Genomic DNA, 20,398 nt, shown 5'->3' with positions numbered 1-20,398 from the left:
ATTAAAAATCTTTTAACACTGACACATATCTTATAGAGTGAATTCACAGCCGGAACTGACTTTATTGCCACTTATCTCCAGTGGGTTTTTGACAATGTTTGACTGGTGTCAGGAATTTAGATATCAGATAGAATCTAACTGCTGCATGTCCAGATTCTGAGTCCCAGCTCCCTCTGTCTGTACTTATTCCATTCTTTACTGTTCTCACAATCTTTCAGAATCAGCAGCCAGCCAAATCCCTCGGATTTATTCTCTCTGTCAGAGTGTGTGTTCTTCTTTCACAATGAGTCAGCAATGTGGAGACTTTTCCGGAGTTTTCCCTGAGCAGCTGGAGTTCAGGAAGGTGTTGGGCTCCCTCAATCTGAGCTGTGGGGATTGGGACTATGACAGCTCCCGCTCCGAGAGGCAGGATTTCCCCCTGGACAGGAGCTTCGGGGCGGCCAGGGCGGTGGTCGGGGTGGCTCTGCTCTGCATCATGCTGGTCTGCGGACTCGGTAACCTCGTCTTCGTCAGCACCCTGGCCCGTTACAAACAACTGCGGAACCTCACCAACCTCCTGATCGCCAACCTGGCCATCTCCGACCTGCTGGTGGCTGCTGTCTGTTGCCCCTTCGAGCTGGATTACTATGTGGTCAAACAACTCTCCTGGGAGCATGGTCACACCCTCTGTGCCTCCATCAACTACCTCCGCACCGCCTCACTCTATGTGTCCACCAATGCCCTCCTGGCCATTGCAATAGACCGGTAAGTGAGTGTACAACCGACCCCGCAGGCTGCTGTGGACACAGGTTGTAGCTGTTTGCAATCTATAGGAATGGTCTACAAGCAGGGACAGGCTGTGTAACATGCTAAAATGTGTAGATGATACTAAAACAGGTGAGAAAGCAGGCAGTAAAGAGGGTATGAAGGGGTGGCACAGTGGTTAGCACTGCTATCTCACAGCGCCAGGGACCCAGGTTCAATTCCCACCTTGGGTCACTGTCTGTGTGGTGTTTGCACGTTCTCCCCATATCAGTGTGGGTTTCCTCTGGGTGCTCTGGTTTCCTCCCCCAAAGACGTGCATGTTAGGTGAATTGGTCATGCCAAATTCTCCCTCAGTGTACCCAAACAGGCACCAGAGTGTGGCGACTAGGGGATTTTTGCAGTAACTTCATTGCATTGTTAATGTAAGCCTACTTGTGACACTAATAAATAAACTTTTAAAAGGATATCCAGTCTACAAGATTATGACAGACATGGACAGATTGGATAGTCAGAAGCTTTTTCCCCAAGGTAGAAGAATCAATTTCTAGGGGGGCACAGCTTTAAGGTGAGAGGGGCAAGGTTTAAAGGAGATGTACGAGGCAAGCTTTTTACACTGAGTGTGGTGGGTGCCTGGAACTGCCAGAGGAGGTAGTGGAAGCAGATAGGATAGTGACTTTTAAGGGGCGTCTGGACAAATACATGAATAGGATGGGAATAGAGGGGATGGGTAGGAAGTTTTAGTTCAGTCGGGCAGCATGGTCGATGCAGGCTTGGAGGGCCGAAGGGCCTGTTCCTATGCTGTAATTTTCTTTGTTTTTTGTTCTATAAAGATTTTACAGATGGATATAAATAGTCTAGGAGAAGGGGCCAAAATTTGGCAGATGGAGTTTAATGTGGATAAATGTGAGGTTATCCATTTTGGCAAAAAAAAATAGAAAGGCAAATTATTACCTAAATGGAAAGCAGATTTAAAATGCAAAGGGATCTGGGTGTCTGAGTTCATCAGTCGCAGCAAGTCGGTATGCAGATGCAGCGCGTAATAACAAAGGCAAATGGGATGTTGGCATTTATTGCAAAGGGACTGGGAGTGTAAAAGTAGAGAAATATTGTTCCAATTGTACAGGGTGTTGGTGAGACCACATCTGGAGTATTGTGCCCAATTTTAGTCTCTTTATTTGAGGAAGTATGTGGTGGCATTGAAGACAGTTCAGAGGAGGTCACTCGATTGATTCAAAGGGATGAAAGGGTTGACATATGAGGAGAGATTAAACAGTTTGGGTTTGTACTCACTGGTGTTTAGAAGGATAAGAGAGGATCTGATCGAGGTATATAAAATTTTAAAAGGGATTGATAAAGTAAATGTAGACCAAATGTTTCCTCTTGTGAGGAAAGAGGTCACAGGAATAGTTGAGAGAAGATAAATTTAACATTGAGATGAGGAGGAGTTACTTTTAGAGTCATCTCACAGAGAATGGTGAATTTATGGAACTCGCTGCTCCATAGCGCGGTGGATTCTGAATTATTGAATCGTTTCAGGAGGGAAATAGATATACTTCTAATAAAAAAGGGATAAAGGGATATGGAAAACAGGTGGGGAGGTGGATTTGAGACCAGGGAGAGATCAGCCATGATCTGATTGAATAGCGGAGCAGGCTCGAAGGGCTGAATTTACCGACTTCTGCTCCTAATTCCTATGTTTCTGTGTAGCTGAGATTTGTGAGTAAGTGCATTTAGATCAAAGCAAATAAGAAGTATCATTCGCCGTACATTTTGCATTTGGAAAAATCCCCCTTATTTTAAAAAGGAAAGCGTGACCTTAGGGAGGCACAGTAGCACAATGGTTGGCACTGCTGCCTCACAGCGCCAGGGACCCGGGTTTGCTTCCCGGCTTAGGTCACTGTCTGTGTGGAGTCTGCATGTTCTCCCCATGTCTGTGTAGGTTTCCTCTGGGTGCTCTGGTTTCCTTCCACAGTCTGAAGGACGTGCTGGTTGGGGTGAATTGGCTGAGCTAAATTCTGCCTCAGTGTACCCGAACAGGTGCTGGAGTGTGGCGACGAATGGATTTTCACAGTAACTTCATTGCAGTGTTAATTGAAGATTACTTGTAAAACTGATAACTAAATGAACTTCACTTCCATCTCACCATCGTCCCACACATTTAATCTGTTTCAAGTTCTTGTCTTGAAATGCCAGAAAGGAAGATTCAAAAAGAGTTTTGTATTTACTACATCCTTAAAGTTAAGAAGCCAGTGCTCAGAATGGAACCTAAACCTTGCTTGCTGCAAAAACCCAAATTCAAAATCCAATTGAAATCAATTTATGGTCTCCATGAAAGGGAGAAGCAGCATCCAAGTTGACAAGATGAGGCAATGTGCTCATCTAGTTGTGAGTAAGAAATGCCCCGATCTTTCCAATTCCAGGAATAGTGAGGAATATCCATCTTTCCCCAACACAGGGGAGATGCTGGACCCGCCAGTCAATAAAAAGTTCATTTTAGCTCCCCAGCTGCAGAGCTTTACTTTCTATTTTCCTCCTGATTTTTTTGTTAACATTTTAAGTTGTACTTTCTAATAAGCTGTTGGATGGCTTTCAGACCAGGGAAACATTACTCTGTTATTTATCAGCTTCAGGAGAAAGAGACAGATTTTTAAACCCAGGTGTGTCTCTGGCACTGTCAGCGAAGGACTCCAGTTAAACTTATACTCACACAGTAAGAAGTCTCACAACACCAGATTAAAGTCCAACTTTTTTGGAGCAACGCTCCAAAAGCTTGTGCTGCCAAATAAACCTATTGGACTTTAACCTGGTGTTGTGAGACTTCTTATTGTGCCCACCCCAGTCCAACGCCAGCATCTCCACATCATGGTTACTCACACAACACAGAATCGTTGTTTAAAATGCCATACACACCTATTCAGTAATGGATTAATACCGTTTATAAAATCTTTGTGCATATTTACATTTTAATAATGTTGGATGTGCATGTGGTAGAAACAAACTGTTGTGAAATAATAATTCATAAAGCTTAAAGAAATTAGCATCACATTTCCAGGTTTCAACATAACGTCTTTTTAATAATAATATACACTCTGATTTTCCAACAGTTCATTTTTTGCTCCACTTATACCATTCCCAATCAGTTCCCACGTCACTAACTATTAAAACTGTGTGAATTATGCTGTTAAGGAGCTTTTCCAGTCTGCTTGTCATGCGCAAAATCCAAGTTATTGAAGTTTAAAATTACAACTACGATTGATGAAAATCCTGTGTACGGTGGATATTATATATTAGTGGATGTGGTACTGTGCGTGATCTTGCACAGTGATGGATGTTGTACAATGGATATTTTACAGTGATGGGTTACGTCCTGTGATGGATTTATACAGTGATGGAACTTATACAATAGGTCCTGTACAGCTTTGATTTTGTTCAGTGATGGATTTGTACAGTGGAATTTATACAGCAATGGGTCATGTTACATGATGGATTTTTTACAAAGGTGGATGTTATGTAGTGGAGGACTTTGTACAATGATGCATTGTGTATAATGAAGCATCGTGTACAGTAATGAAACTTGTACAGAGTTCATCTTATACAGTGACAGATCTTATGGAGACTGGATTATGTGCAATGATGGATGTTGTACAGTAATGGTACCTGTACAGAGTTGGATTCCGTACTGTGATTGTCATACTGTGATTGGTGTTGTACTGTGATTGGTGTTGTACTGTGATTGATGTCGTACTGTGATTGATGTTGTATTGTGATTGGTGTCGTACTGTGATTGATGTATTGTGATTGGTGTTGTACAGTGATGTTGAACTGTGATTGATGTGTTGTGATAGATGTTGTATTGTGATTTATGGTGTATTGTGATTGATGTTGTACAGTGATTGGTGTTGTATTGTGAATGATGTGTTGGTGTTGTATTATGATTGGTGTTGTATTGTGATTGATGTTATATTATGGCTGTTGTTGTACAGTGATTTATATTGTATTGTGATTGGTGTATTGTGGATGATGTTATGTTGGTGTTGTACAGTGGTTGGTGTTGTACAGTGGTTGGTGTTGGACTGTGATTGGTGTTGGACTGTGATTGGTGTTGGACTGTGATTGGTGTTGGACTGTGATTGGTGTTGGACTGTGATTGGTGTTGGACTGTGACTGTTGTCGGACTGTGACTGTTGTCGGACTGTGATTGGTTTTGTATTGTGAATGATGTTGTGTTGGTGTTATATAGTGTTGGTGGTGTATTGTGATTGATGTTGCATTATGGTTGATGTTGTACAGTGATTTATATTGTACAGTGATTGATGTTGTATTGTGAATGATGTTGTGTTGTACAGTGATTGGTGTTGTACAGTGATTGGTGTTGGACTGTGATTGGTGTTGGACTGTGATTGACGTTGTATAGTGGTTGGTGTTGTACAGTGATTGGTGGTTGGACTGTGATTGGTGGTTGGACTGTGATTGGTGTTGGACTGTGATTGACGTTGTATAGTGGTTGGTGTTGTACAGTGATTGGTGGTTGGACTGTGATTGGTGGTTGGACTGTGATTGGTGTTGGACTGTGATTGGTTTTGTTCAGTGATGGACAATCCTTTTCATTTTCCTTTGCTGCAGATATTTTGCCATTGTGCACCCACTGAATCGTCGAATGAAGTACCAGACTGCCTACGTGCTGATCGGAGTGGTGTGGGTTGCCTCACTCCTCATTGCCATCCCATCTGCCTACTTCACCGCTGCCACCACCATTCCACACAGCAGGATGCACAGCAAGGTCTTCTGCGGGCAGATCTGGCCTGCAGAGCAGCAAGTCTTCTATAAATCCTACTTCCTCTTCATCTTCGTCCTGCAGTTCCTTGGTCCGTCGCTCAGCATGTGCCTCTGCTACGCTCAGATCTCCAGGCAACTTTGGTTTAAGAGTGTGCCTGGTTTTCAGACTGAGCAGGTTCGGAAGCGGTTACGGTGCAGGCGGAAGACAGTATTGGTGCTCATGGGCACATTGACTGCGTACATCCTCTGCTGGGCCCCTTACTACGGTTTCGCCATCGTGCGCGATTTCTACCCCACGCTGGTTTTGAGACAAAAACACTACATAACAATCTTCTACATGGTGGAGTGCATTGCCATGAGCAACAGCATGATCAACACCCTGTTTTTCATCACAGTTAAGAACAAGACGGTGAAATACTTTAAGCAAATGTTTCTGCTGAGGTGGAAATTCGCTTCTGCTGAGAGTTGCAAGTCAGTCCAAGATCTCAGATCAACAGGGATGCCGGGGTCAGATGAGATTAACCAACTGCAACTCACGTAGAAGCCCCCCCAGTCACTGTAGGGTCTGGGAGACTCATTCAGCAGCTGTGGCGCATTCAGGGACCATGGACTTGAGACAACATCCCTCAGACCTTACAGCTTTGCCTTGCTTCATGGCTGTGTGGGTGAAATCTCTTTGCCCATTACGTTGTAAATATCAGACAAACTGCCGCCAGCATCTGCTATCAGTTACTTGGAAACAAGTGTTGTGATGTATTGTGTTTTGTCTTAAATTTCTTTGCCCCCCCCAAGCCCCGCTCAATCTGCAGCAATTTCTGGACCAAATTGCAACCGTTATTTATTTATGGTCGTAGGTATTGTCAAAATTGGTTGCCCCTAACATTCCCAATGCTTCAGCTAAAGAGATGAATCATTTCCACCACCGTCCTCAGAATCAGTAAGCATTATACAGAATTAGAAGTTATTCGGGTTCAAATAAAAACAAATAAAAAGGATTTTAGCAAAATGGTTCATTTTTGGGCATTTACTTATATCATTTTTGATTTTGATTTGATTTGATTATTGTCACATGTATTAAGTGTATTACAATGAAAAGTATTGTTTCTTGTGCACAACACAGACAAAGCATACCATTCATAGAGAAGGAAGGGAGAGAGTTCAGAATGTAGTGTTACAGTCATAGCTAGTGAGTAGAGAAAGATCAACTTAACGCAAGGTAAGTCCTTTCAAAAGTCTGACAGCAGCAGGGAAGAAGCTGTTCTTGAGTCGGTCGGTACGTGACCTCAGACTTGTATCTTTTTCCCAATGGAAGAAGGTGGAAGAGAGAATGTGCGGGGTGTGTGGGGTTCCTTAATTATGCTGGCCGCTTTGCCAAGGCAGTGGGAAGTGTAGACAGAGTCAATGGATGGGAGGCTGGTTTGTGTGATGGATTGGGTTACATTCATGACCTTTTGTAGTTCCTTGCGGTCTTGGGCAGAGCAGGAGCCCAGACCAAGCTCTGATACAACCAGAAAGAATGCTTTCTATTGTGCATCTGTAAAAGTTGGTGAGAGTCATGGCTGACATGCCAAACTTCCTTAGTCTTCTGAGGAAGTAAAGGTGTTAGTGGACTTTCTTAACTATAGTGTTGGCATGGGGGGAACGAGGACAGGTTGTCGATGATCTGGACACTTAAAAACTTGAAGCTTTCGACCCTTCTACTTTGTCCCCATTGATGTAGACAGGGACATGTTCTCCTTTACGTTTCCTGAAGTCGATTACAATTTCCTTTGTTTTGTTGACATTGAGGGAGAGATTATTGTCATTGCACCAGTTCACCAGATTCTCTATCTCATTCCTGTACTCTGTCTCATCATTGTTTGAGATCCGACCCACTACGGTGGTGTCATCAGCAAACTTGAATATTGAATTGGGGGGGAATTTGGCCGTACAGTCATTGGTGTATAAGGAGTATAGTAGGGGGCTGAGAACACAGCCTTGTGGGGCACTGGTGTTGAGGATGATGGTGGAGGAGGTGTTGTTGCCTATCCTTACTGATTGTGATCTGTGAGTCGGGAAGTTCAGGATCCAGTCACAGAGGGAGGAGCCGAGGTCCAGGCCACGGAGTTTGGAGATGAGTTTTGTGGGAATAATGGTGTTGAAGGCTGAACTGTAGTCAATAAATAGGAATGGAATTATTCCCAGCTACTTAAACGTTATTGATTTATTTGTGTTGCAAGTACGTTTACATTAGTACCACAGTAAAGTTACTGTGAAAATCCCCCAGTTGCCACAGATTTCACCATTAAAAAGATAAGCTGCTGTCATGACCACTGATGGAAAATTCACATCTAATTCATAGATTGAAGACATTTCTGTATTCCAGTGGGAGAAAGTTTTGTTATCATGAGAAGGAAATTATAATTAATCTGGGGCAGCACGGTGGCACAGTGGTTAGCGCTGCTGCCTCAAGCACCAGGGACCCGGGTTCAAATCCAACCTCGGGTCACTGTCTGTGTGAAGTTTGCACATTCTCCCCATGTCTGCATGAGTTTCCTCCAGTTTCCTCCCACAGTCTAAAGATTGGGTCATGATTTTTTTGGTCATGGGATTGGGAGTTATAGATAGGCCTGGTAGGTATGGATATGATCAGCGCAACTTGTGGGCTGAAGGGCCTGTTTGTGCTGTAGTGTTCTATGTTCTATGATAAATTGATCCCAGTGCCAAGGTAAATGCGTGAGATTACAGTTTCAATTCCGGCCTCGGGTCACTGTCTGTGTGGAGTTTGCATGTTCTCCCCGTGTCTACGTGTGTTTTCTTATGGTTTCTTCCCACACTCCAAAGATGTGCAGGTTAGGTTGATGGGCCATGCTAAATTGCCCCATGCTGTCAGGGGCATTAGGAGGGTAGATTTGTGGGGTTATGAGGAAAGGACTTGGGTGGGATTGTTGCCAGTGCAGACTCGATGGGCCAAATGGCCTCCTTCTGCACTGTTGATTCTACGATTATCTATTAGTGTCATAAGTAGGCTTACATTAACAGTGCAAAGAAGTTACTGTGAAAATCCCCTAGTCGCTACACTCTGGCGCCTGTTAGGATACACTGAGGGAGAATTTAGCACCCAACCAGCATGTCTTTCGGACTGTGGGAGGAAACCGGAGCACCTGAAGGAAACCCACGCAGACATGGGAAGGGCGTGCAGACTCCACACAGACAGTGACCCAAACCGGGAATCGAACCCAGCTCCCTGGCCCCGTGAGGCAGCAGTGCTAACTACTGTGCCGCCCATATATATCTGTATATATCTGAACATATATTGTTGCTCAGTGTCATGTTTGAGCTGCAGAACGTGAGGGAAAGATTACTGATGCTGTTATAGACATGAGAAATTCCTTCTGGGAACTGCACCCAGAATGGAAATGTGAAGATAAACAGGTTAGTCACTCGCACAATTAAATCTTAATGGACTAAACCAATTAAATCTTAATGGACTAAACCAGCAAGGTCACTGCTTTACATTTACCTGTAAGCATACTGATTCCTGATTTCAATGTTGAGAAAAATTCTTTTGAGGTGTATCAGTTTATTTTTGGCTGTCTCTCTACCAACCTATTCTGTCTTCTAAGCATTGTACAACCACAGAGAAGAAGAAAAGGGCTCCAATATTATTTAATTATCAGAGACCAATTCGAGTATCAGTTGTAGTTCTAACGTGATTCAATATCCCACCAGAGAAGACGTTGAGAAACAGTAATTTCCTCTGCCGCCTGCGTGCCGTTTCAGAATGTAATTGAGGGCGGAATCATATGAAGGACTGTCAGTGAGGATAAACGGGCGTTCTATTTACAAACGCTTTTCATTTTCTGGACGGAACAAATAGCAGCAGGTTTCGTTTTATTGCAGCATTTAAACCAGATTGATGTTGATAAAACTAATCCCAACATTAACAACACCCAACAACAAGGGGACACAAGCAAAACCAAGCTAAGCACCTACCAAAAATGCTCAGAAGTGTCAAGCCCTTGGCTGGATTTATACGCGGCAGGAGCCAGAAAGCCGAGGCTAAACCATTTACCTGACCAAGGTTTACACAATCCCTGGACTCGTGCATCCTTATAATCTGCTTCCTTCCCATGATAACGAAACTTTCTACCACTGGAGTCCAGTAATGTCTTCTTCAATCTGTGAATTAGACATGGATCTTCCATGATATTAGTGTGGCACAGTGGGTTAGCACTGCTGCCTCACAGCGCCAGGGACCCGGGTTCAATTCTGGCCTCCGGTTTGCACATTCTCCCCGTGTCTGCCTGGGTTGCCTCCGGGTGCTGCAGTTTCCCCCCACAGTCCAAAGATGTAGGGGTTGGGTGGATTGGTCGTACTAAATTGACCCTAGTGTCAGGGAGTTTAGCAAGGTCAATGTGTGGGGTTACAGGAATAGGTCATGGCTGGGATTGTGGTCAGTACAGACTGCGTGGGCCGCATGGCCTCCTTCTGTACTGTAGGGATTCTACAATTATGAGAGCTGCCTATCTTTTTAACGGGTGAGATCTTCATGCCGACGGGATTTTCCGGTCCAGCCGATGGTGTATTCCCGCCGCGAGTTTCCCAGTAGCGCGTGGGTGGATTCAATGGGATATCCCGCTGACAGAGGCGGGACAGGCCACCTCCTGCCACTGAGAAACACATTGCAGGGACCATAGAGTCCCTACAGTGTAGAAGGAGCCCGTTCGGCCCATCGAATCTCCATTAACTTTCTGAAAGAGTATCTTATCCAGACACAACCATTCTCCCTTCCCTTGTAACCCGTAACGGGCAATTTAGCATGGCCAATCCACCTAACCTGCACATCTTTTGGACTGAGGGGGAAACTGCAGTGCCCGAGGAAACCCCACGCAGACACGGGGAGAACATGCAGACTCCACACAGACAGTGACCTGAGGCCCAAATCGAACAGCAGTGAGACAGCAGTGCTAAGCACTGTGCCACTTGCCTTTGAGAAGGTTGTGGTGAACTGCCTTCTTGAATCACTGCAGTCCGTGTGGAGTGGGTTCATGTGGAGTGGTGTTCCGAATGACAAAAGAATGCAACAGCCTGAAGTTAGTAAAGTTTCAAGACCATGTGATAGAGCAGAGAGTACAGAAGGTGGCAGGAATCTAACCTCAGGCAGAGCAAAATAGGGGACATGTATGAGACGGGAGGTGGTCAATACAGGACTGAGGGTGTTGTACCTAAATGTGCGCGGTACACGGAACAAGGTAAGTGAGCTTGTTGCACACATTGAAACTGGCCAGTACAATGTTGTGGGCATCACAGATACAAGGCTACAAGGGGATCAGGGCTGGGATCGAAATACTGAAGTACGTAATGGAAAAGGAGGAAGATTAGGAAAGTAACCAAAAGTGCTAAAGGTGACACTTGCAGTTTGAGTATTGTCCAATCCCGCCCTGAGCTTCCTTTTGACACAGAATACAGTGATTTCCTTTCACCCTATCCCTGCATCAATAATCCATAATACCATCTATAACCTTGCCCCCAACTCTGCAGTAAAGAACACCCTACCCCTGACCAACAATGAGCTACATTGGCACTTGGCAGTTCAGGCTGGTGAGTTGACATTGGATCACATTGTAGGCATTGCCCCTCGAGGAAGGGCAGCTGCCACCACTACTCACCCTTCCATTCAGTGCCTCATTCTGCCAGAATGGAGGTCCCTCAGTCACACCCATCACCACCTTCTCAGGGCTAATAAAGACTGGGTGTAAAACCAACTCAATCCATCTCACCCGTGTTAAGAAGCATGCACGAGCGGCCAATGGAATTAATAAGCAGAGTGTGATTATAAACTGGAAGACATCAATAAGAATTCAGAAATACTGAGGGGGATTTTTCTGGCCTGCCCGCCACAGGAATCATAGCGGGGAGGGGCGGACCATGTAAAGGTTCATTGACTTTGGGTGGGATTTTCCAGTTTTGGGGCAGCATGGCTGGAAAATCCCACCCATTAAGTTTTTTTAAATGTTTATTTATTGGTCACAAGTAGGCTTACGTTAACACTGTGAAGAAGTTACTGTGAGAATCTCCCAGTCGCTGCGGGGCCTGTTTAGGTACACTGAGGGAGAATTTAGTATGGCCGATGCACCTAGTAAGAAGTCTCACAACATCAGGTTAAAGTCCAACAGGTTTATTTGGTAGCAAAAGCCACGAGCTTTTGGAGCGCTGCTCCTTCATCAGGTAAATATCAGAGGGGTCACGAGCTAAGGGTGAGGGGGGAGAAGTATAATTTGGATACGAGAGGGAGGTTTTTCACACAGAGGGTCGTGGGGGTATGGAATGCGCTACCAAGTAAGGTGGTGGAGGCAGGCACGCTGGACTCGTTTAAGGTTTACTTAGATAGGCACATGAGCGAAACAGGGATGGAGGGTTATAGGAGACGGTTTTAAAAAGGGTCAGAGCCTCAGGACGATACTGGAAATCTAATGCTACATGTGTTGATGTTTTGTCTCTTTTACTCTGCAGGTGTGTCGGTTCACCCTGTTGTCAAACAAGGGGCATGCACACGGTGGGTCGTGCGTGGGCTGCTCTTGGATGTTTCGAGGGTGGCCTAGTACTTCGTGTCGTTGTGTGTGCTTAATCCTGGACCAGCAGATGGGCACCACAACAGCTCAGTGACTATCACTGTTGGCTGTGCAGATACATGGATTTGGGCCAGTGTCTGTGGGAGTTTGCGCATTCTCCCTGTGGTTGCGTGGGTTTCCTCCGGGTGCTCCGGTTTCCTCCCACACCCCAAAGATGTGCTCTTAGGCTGATTGGTGTAACAAATTGTCCCTCAATCTGGTTTCCAATGGGGCTACCATATGCATACACAGGGGTCAAGGTAGGTGTAGGAAAATACTTTGTTAAGATGGCGGCGCAGGCTCGTTGGGCCGAAGGGCCTGTTTCCTGTGCTGGGTTGTTCTTTGTTCTTTGTAAGTGGGAGTTGTGTTCACAAACAGGGCATATAAAGACACAAACTCAATTTACAAAATAATGGTTGGAATGCGAGTCTTTACAGGTAATCAAGTCTTAAAGGTACAGATAATGTGAGTGGAGAGAGCATTAAGCACAGATTGAAGAGATGTGTATTGTCTCCAGACAGGACAGTTAGTGAGATTTTGCAAGCCCAGCATGATCTATAAAGACCCGCATTCCAATCATTATTTTGTGAATTGAGTTTGTGTCATTATATGCCCTGTTTGTGAACAGAACTCCCACTCACCTGATAAAGGAGCAGAGCTCTGAAATCTAGTGGCTTGTGCTACCAAATAAACCTGTTGGACTTTAACCTGGTGTTGTGAGACTTCTTACTGTGTTTACCACAGTCCAACACCGGCATCTCCACATCAATGCACCGAACCAGGACAAAATCATAGAACCATAGAATCCCTACAGTTCAGTAGAGTCAATTCAGCTCATCGAGTCTGTATCGACCACATCACACTCAGGCCCTATCTCTATAACCTCACACGTTTACCCTGCTAATCCCCCTGACATTAGGGTCAATTCAGCATGGCCAATCAACCTAACCCGCTCATCTTTGGACTGTGGGAGGAAAGCAGAGCACCTGGAGAAAACCCACGCAGACACAGGGAGAATGTGCAAACTCCACACAGACAGTGACCCAAGCCAGGAATCGAATCTGGGTCCCTGGCGCTGTGAGGCAGCAGTGCTAATCACTGTGCTAGTGGAGATGCCAAGAGTTGAACCCGGGGTCTCAAATGCAAAGCACATGGTAAAACTCCCACCCAACAGAACTGTTTCATTAGTCCCAGAGGAAATTCCCAGAGGTTTCCGTTTGCGAGGTTTATTAGCCCCTCTGAAAGATGACAGGTACAGATTTTGTTTAAGAGTAGGACTGGATGTCGTAACCACTCAAGATAGAAATTGATGACCACGTGCTTTTTTTTTCCGTGACCTCTGCTGACTGGAGAGAGATTTAATGTGAGTTTTGAGAGGTTTATTTATTTCAATGGTTTTGCTCGGTCCTTCAACTCAAATGAACAGTCTGTCTCTGTCTAAACTGCTCATCCTTTCATCATCTTAATCACTTCCACTACAGTGCCCAGTAACCTGTACTGTTCTGATGAATAAAGTCACAATAAAGTGCTTGCTTTTCTTCAGGTTAGACACAACCCTGGTGACTCTGAAATCGAACCCCACTAAAGCCTCAATATATGCCTGATAAAGTGCAGCCTGCTACAACACACACCACTTTGGCTGGGGGTTCTTAGGTTTTATGAAAACTAATCAATACCTCTTGGCTTTTATATGCTTTTCCGCCAGTAATAAAACCTAACTGTTTCATTAGCTATTTTTATGGCCTTTTCAATCCCAGGTGTTGCCTGTAACACATCCAAATCTTACATAGCAATTAGGTTCCACAGCAAGGCTGTCGGGACTAGGTCAACAGACCTTCCAATTAAGCCCTAATTTGATGTCAATTATTCAATACAAATCACTGAGAGTTGAAGGGGTCACAGGTGGCACTGTTTGTCATGGAGAATTGTGTGTGGAATTGGATCAAAGAAATAAAGGGATTTTATGAAGAACCCATATCTCCCTTACTCCACAGTAACCAAGAGGCTCATACAAGGTTGCTGCATACATGTACATATATTTTTATTCATTGTTGGGAGATGGGTGTCACTGACTGGCCAGCATTTATTGTCCATCCCTAGTTGCCCTTGGAGGGCAGTTGAGAGTCAACCACATTGCTGTGGGTCTGAAGTCACATGTAGGCCAGACCAGATAAGTACAGCAGATTTCCTTCCCTAATGGACGTTAGTAAACCAGATGGGTTTTTCTGACAATGGTTTCATGGTCATCAGTAGATTCTTAATTCCAGATTTTTTTAAATTGCATTAAAATTCCATCATCTGCCGTGGTGGGATTCGAACTTGGGTCCCCAGAACATCAGCTGAGTTACGGGATTGATAGTCTCGTGATAATACCTGAGGCCATCACTTCCCCAACCACGTCTCAAATGCATGAGACAGTTACCTCAAACTTCACAACTACAGCTCTGAAATCTACTTCCATTCAGCTGTTGCATGTTTTAATAAAAAGTACATCATCTCATACTCCCTGAAATTAAATTCCCTTTGTAACTTTTTAGCCCTTTTCTCCTTTTCATCTGGATCTCTTTGTAACTTCCCCTAATTTGCTAAGATTTAGCTATGCTCCCTATTTAAGTATCATCTGAGTTACTTTTCATTTGATCCCTTCCATTCCTTCTGCAAGTGCTGGAAAATGGGATCAGCATAGATAGGTGATAGAATGATAGCATCCCTACAGTGCAGAAGGAGGCCATTCAGCCCATCGAGTCTGCACTGGCCACAATCCCACCCAGGCCCTATTCCTGTAATCCCTATATTTACCCTAGCCAATCCCCTGACACCAGGGGCAAATTAGCATGGTCAATCAACCTAATCCGTATATCTTTGGACTGTGAGAGTAAACCGAACACCCAGAATAAACCCATGTAGTCACAGGGAGAAAGTGCAGACTCTGCACAGAGAGTGACCCGAGGCTGGAATTGAACCTGGGTCCCTGGCACTGTGAGGCAGCAGTGCTAACTACTGTGCCATCCAAGGTACAGTGCTTGATGACCAGTGCTGACACGATGGGTCGAAGTGCCTGTTGTTGTCTTGTATGATTGATTTGACAATGATTATCAGTGAGGCACCATTGCCCCACTTCCAATCTCTCTGAAAATCTCTTGACTCCGGCTCCCTGGTTTCTCCTTTTCTGCCCAATTTCTCATTATTTTTGCTGCTCCCCCTCTAATTATGTGGCCTGTAATCCTCTCTAATTAGCTGTCTCACAGTACCTCATTACTAAGGTAACTGAGGGATAATAGAATGGCATAGCTGAGATAGATGATCAACCATTATCTCACAGTGGTGCAGGAGACTCGAGGGGCCAAATGGCCTACTTCTCCTCCTATTGTGTTAGTTCCTATTTTTTATAGTTTGTTTTCACACACCCACTCTGGGGAATACTGGGAAGATTCCCGAGCTGACAATCAGTCCATTGAGCCATGTTATGAATGTTCCTTCCGTGGTGAACAAGTCCTGGCATTAGACTTTGTAATGATACTGTACCTTTAAGAAGTGTATTTGGGGCATGATTCTTGTTCAGCATCTGTTTTAGCAGCTTTGTTTTATTATTGGTGCTGTTTACTCTGGATCAAGCAGCTCCAGTTGTTGCTGCAGCAGCATAATTGATCTTAATTGCTAGATTGTTTGTTTAATCTGGGCTAATGCTATGCTATCACTTTAGTGTTTTTTTTCCCTAGGGTTGTGCAGAGTAGAGCTTGAATTGGGGTTGATTGACAACAATATCAGGTGACTGGGTGGATTTAGGCTTACACTGAGAAAACAAATGCAGTTTGCTGCTTGGGATCTTTAGAGAGAGGTCAGTTTCTCTGTGTCTCTTTCTCTCTTGATTTGGAGATTGGATTTTGTAAAAAAAAAGGTAAGTCTCTTTCTCTGATATTCTGCTGTTGAGGTGGATCTTTCTGTGGAAATATAAGTGTCAGAAGACAGGTGGATTTCTATCCAAAGCTGTTAAAAGGCTGGAAATGATGCAGTCATGGCAGCATATCTGTCTTTGATGCTGATTGGTTCTGAAGTAGGACTTATATTGATGGGGATGTTGCTTACATTGGAACTATGGAGATAGATAACTGTTAATAATTATACTTTGTCATGTTTAAGTATTTTAGTTAGTAAAAGTTATGCTAATATTTTTATTATATTGTAACTGTGCTTGGCAGCCTGATGGCACAGTGGTTAGCATTGCTGTCCCATAGTGCCAGGGACCCAGGTTCGATTCCCGACTTGAGTCGCTACCTGTGCAAAGTCTACATGTTCTCCCCGTGTCTGTGTGGGTTTCCTCCGGGTGCTCCAATTTCCTCCCACAGTCTGAAGGATGTGCTGGTTACGGTGCATTGGCCGTGCTAAATTCTCCCTCAGTGTACCCGAACAGGTGCCAGAGTGTGGCGACTAGGGGATTTTTCACAGTAACTTCACTGTTAATGTGAGCCAACTTGTGACGCTAATAAAAAGACTTAAAGTTAGAATTACCCTGATTTTATTACTTGAATTCCTATTTCCACGCTGGGGTGGATTTGAAAAGCTTAATACCAATCTGTTGAAGCACGGCACACCCACCCCTGGAGTGGGACTTAAACCGTAGCTTTTAGTTCAGAAATATGATCTATGAGGTGGCACAGTTAGTACTGCTGCCTCACAGCTTTTATTGCCCATCCCTAATTAACCTTGAGAAGGTGGTGGTGAGCTGCCTCCTTGAATCGCTACAGTCCATGTTCAGTGGATTGGCCCACAATGCCATTTGGGAAGGAATTCCAGGATTTTGACCCAATGACAGTGAAGGAACCTGCAATATATTTCCAAGTCAGGATGGTGAGTGGCTTAGAGATGGTGGTGTTCCCATGTATCTGCTGTCCCTTGTCCTTCTGGATGGAAGTGGTCATGGGTTTGGAAGGTGCTGTCTAAGGATCTTTGGTGAATTGCTGCAGTGCATCTTGTAGATGGTACACACTGCTGTTACTGAGCGTTGGTGGTGGAGGGATTGGATGTTTGTGGATGTGATGCCAATCAAGTGGGCAGCTTTGTCCTGGATGGTGTTGAGCTTTTTGAGTGTTGGATCTGCACCCATCCAGGCAAGTGGGGAGTGTTCCATCACACTCTGGACTTGTACCTTGTAGATGGTGGACAGGGTTTGGGGAGTCCAGAGGTGAGTTAATCAAAGTGATAACGTTATATATTTAAACTAGGCAAGCTTAAATATTCCTGCTTGACTTGCAGTACTTTTGACTGTATGGAATCAGGTCAAATATGATCCCTTAGAACAAACCTTAATTTAGATGAAAATTGTGAAAGCCAATATATTAGCCTTCTCTTAACACATTAATCATTTATTAACCATGTAATGATTCCTTTAATCAATTGATACTGATGAATGTAGACTGGTTGCTTGATGACCGTGTGTGGGCAGTTTGGTTAAAGGGAACATCAAAGAGAACCTATACCCTGGCTGAAGACATCAAAGCAAAGAACCATCCAGAAGTTACACACATTGGGTACCATTCAGCCCCTGCCAGCCCAAGGACACCCAGATGCCTTTGCTAATCCCACCTTCCTGCACCCAGCCCATAGTCTGTAGCTTTACAATGCTTACAGTATAGATCCAGGAACTTCTTAAAGAGTTGAGTCTGTGCCATGTGCAGGACTGCACTGTGGGAGTAAGGCAGGATGGGTAATTTAACCATGACACAGTTCTTTCCAAAATTAGCAAGGTCATCAAAATGTATTAAACTTTGCTGAAGGACTGGCCTGGAACTGTGAGAAAGATAGACCCCCTCCCCCCTGCCCTTTGCACTTATTGAAGTAATAAAGATGCCATCTGTGCCAGCCTTGAGTTTGATAAGAGTGCAAGAGATAATAAAGTTATCTTTATTCCTTCAAGCTTGGCCTTGTGAAAGGCCCAGGACATGAAGACAAGGAAAAAGATACTGATGTAAATTGCAAACCTATTAAATGGGCTAAACATCAGTATTACCTTACAAGGCAGTGGCTGTTCTTTAGATCCTTGCAAGTAAATCCTTTGTTCTCTGAAGAAGTCTCTGAAAGTGCATCATTACAGAGTTCCAGGATTTTGACCCAGCAACAGTGAAGGAACAGCCGATATATTTCCAAGTCAGGATGGTGTGTGGCTTGGAGGAGGAATTTGCAGATGCTGGTGTTCCCATGTATCTGCTACCCTTGCCCTCCTAGGTGGTAGCTGCCAAGGTTTGGGAAAGTGTTGTCGAAGGAGGCATGGTGAATTGCTGCAGTGCATCTTGTAGATGACACACACACTGCTGCTACTGAGCGCATTGGCGGAGGAAGTTAATGTTTGAGAAGGGTGCCGATGGAACAGCGCTGCTTTGTCCTGGAGGGTGTTGAGCTTCTCGAATGTTGTTGGAGCTGCACTCGTGGAAGCAATGGAGAGTATTCCATCACACTCCTGACTTGTGCCTTGTAGATTGTGGACAGGATTTGGGGAGTCAGGAGGTGAGTTACTTTCCACAGGATTCCCAGAATCTGACCTGTTCTTGTAGCCACAGTATTTATATGGCTGGTCCAGTTCAGTTTTCAAATCAATTAGCAAATTGGTGAGCATTCTAGATCTGATCAGGACTGCAGCTTTTGAAAAATTACCTTGGAGAAGAGTCTGTTAACTTCTAATAGTTATAAAGTTCATTTAAAAACTCTTATGTTACCAAGAATAGACTCTGATTTTATTCCATACCTGCACTAACTAATAGGAGAGAATTCCAGCAGGTTAGAAGAATCCTGGATCGCCCCCTCTAACAGCACAGGGGATGTACCTACTGCAACGACTCAAAAAAGCAGCTCACCACCACCACCTTCTCAAGTACAATTGGGGATGGGCAGTAAATGCTGGCCTAGCCAACGACACTCACAGCCCATAAATGAATAAAAAAAACAGGTTAGCATAAGGGGGTATTCTCAGGGTGTCCCTCTGGGGGGGTCTTGTATTCAGCTGATCTCAGCTGACACAACTCTCTCCAACATTTACAGATACACCATAGGAAGCATTCTTTCTGGTTGTATCACAGCTTGGGATGGGCTCCTGCTCTGCCCAAGACCACATGAAACTACAAAGAATTGTGAATGTAGCCCAATCCATCTCACAAACCAGCCTCCCATCCATTGACTCTGTCTACACTTCCCACTGCCTTGGCAAAGCAACCAGCATAATCAAGGACCCCACGCATCCTGGGCATTCTCTCTTCCACCTCCTTCCATCAGAAAAAAGATCTGAAAGTCTGAAGTCACGTACCAACCAACTCAAGAACAGCTTCTTCCCTGCTGCTGTCAGACTTTTGAATGGACTTACCTTGCATTGAGTTAATTTTTCTCTACACCCTAGCTATGACTGTAACACTACATTCTGCACTCCCTCCTTTCCTCATCTGAATGGTATGCTTTGTATAGCGTGCAAGAAACAATACTTTTCACTGTCTGCCAAAACATGTGACAATAATAAATCAAATTTCGCAGCTATGGACGAGGTTGGAGAATTTCCAGCCATCCTGTCTGGATAATTGATGCTTTGGTTCAGAAGCTTTAGACTGAGAATACTGTGAGATTCCTGTGCTGAGGTCTGGCATTTGTTAATTTTGAATTGACAAAGGAAAGCGGTTCATTTTGTGTGAGAGTTACTGAACAAATGCTACCTTCCTACCTGGACGCCTTCACTTTAAGGCGAGTTAATTAGCAGAAGTCAAAGATCACAATAAGAATGATGTTTTTGACACGTGCGAGGCCGTAATGAGATGTCGTTGTTTATCTGGAATAGAGTGGAAGGTGACGAGTGCACCTTTCAGGGCACTGGATCTTAGGCCAGTTTCCGTCACTTTGCTAGCAGTTTCCAAAAGCAGACTTGTTCCCAGCTGCTTGTCCAGCTCAGTCGCAGAACCAACAGCTTTTGTGCCACAGATCTAAATCATTCTTTCTCACTCCTGTTGCTGCTGGTCTTAACTTCTTTTTTACGCAGCTGTTGATCATGCAACCTTCAAACGAACAGATCAGACAGGTCTAACCGTGGATGTACCTGTGCGCTGTACTCTGTCCTGACGTGTATGAACTGGGATGATTTTTTTTACATGATTTGGTTTGCATGATGGACTGGGCTTTGCACATCTGCTGCCCTTGTCTTCTGTAATAAATCCACCGAGGCAGAGATCCCATCACCAAAAGTTCCTTTATGTACAACAGAGTGCCCTGTGTGTTCCCTGCTTCAGCAGGCAGAGAGAGTGACAGACCTGCTT

The 20,398-nt window shown here is 44.4% G+C and overlaps 1 protein-coding gene across 1 annotated transcript; it reads left to right on the top strand.

Moving 5' to 3' along the window:
* Positions 1–283: 283 nt before the first annotated feature.
* On the top strand, positions 284–6,061 carry prokr1b (prokineticin receptor 1b). The gene is made up of 2 exons (XM_080199894.1): positions 284–744; positions 5,368–6,061. Exons 1-2 carry the CDS (start codon positions 284–286, stop codon positions 6,059–6,061), a joined length of 1,155 nt encoding a protein of 384 aa, XP_080056020.1.
* The last annotated feature ends 14,337 nt before the right edge of the window (positions 6,062–20,398 follow it).

The sequence above is a fragment of the Carcharhinus amblyrhynchos genome, chromosome 12 (assembly GCF_965287045.1).
Source record: "Carcharhinus amblyrhynchos chromosome 12, sCarAmb.v2.hapA, whole genome shotgun sequence".
NCBI lineage: Eukaryota > Metazoa > Chordata > Chondrichthyes > Carcharhiniformes > Carcharhinidae > Carcharhinus > Carcharhinus amblyrhynchos.
This window is presented reverse-complemented; position numbering and strand designations above follow the sequence as displayed.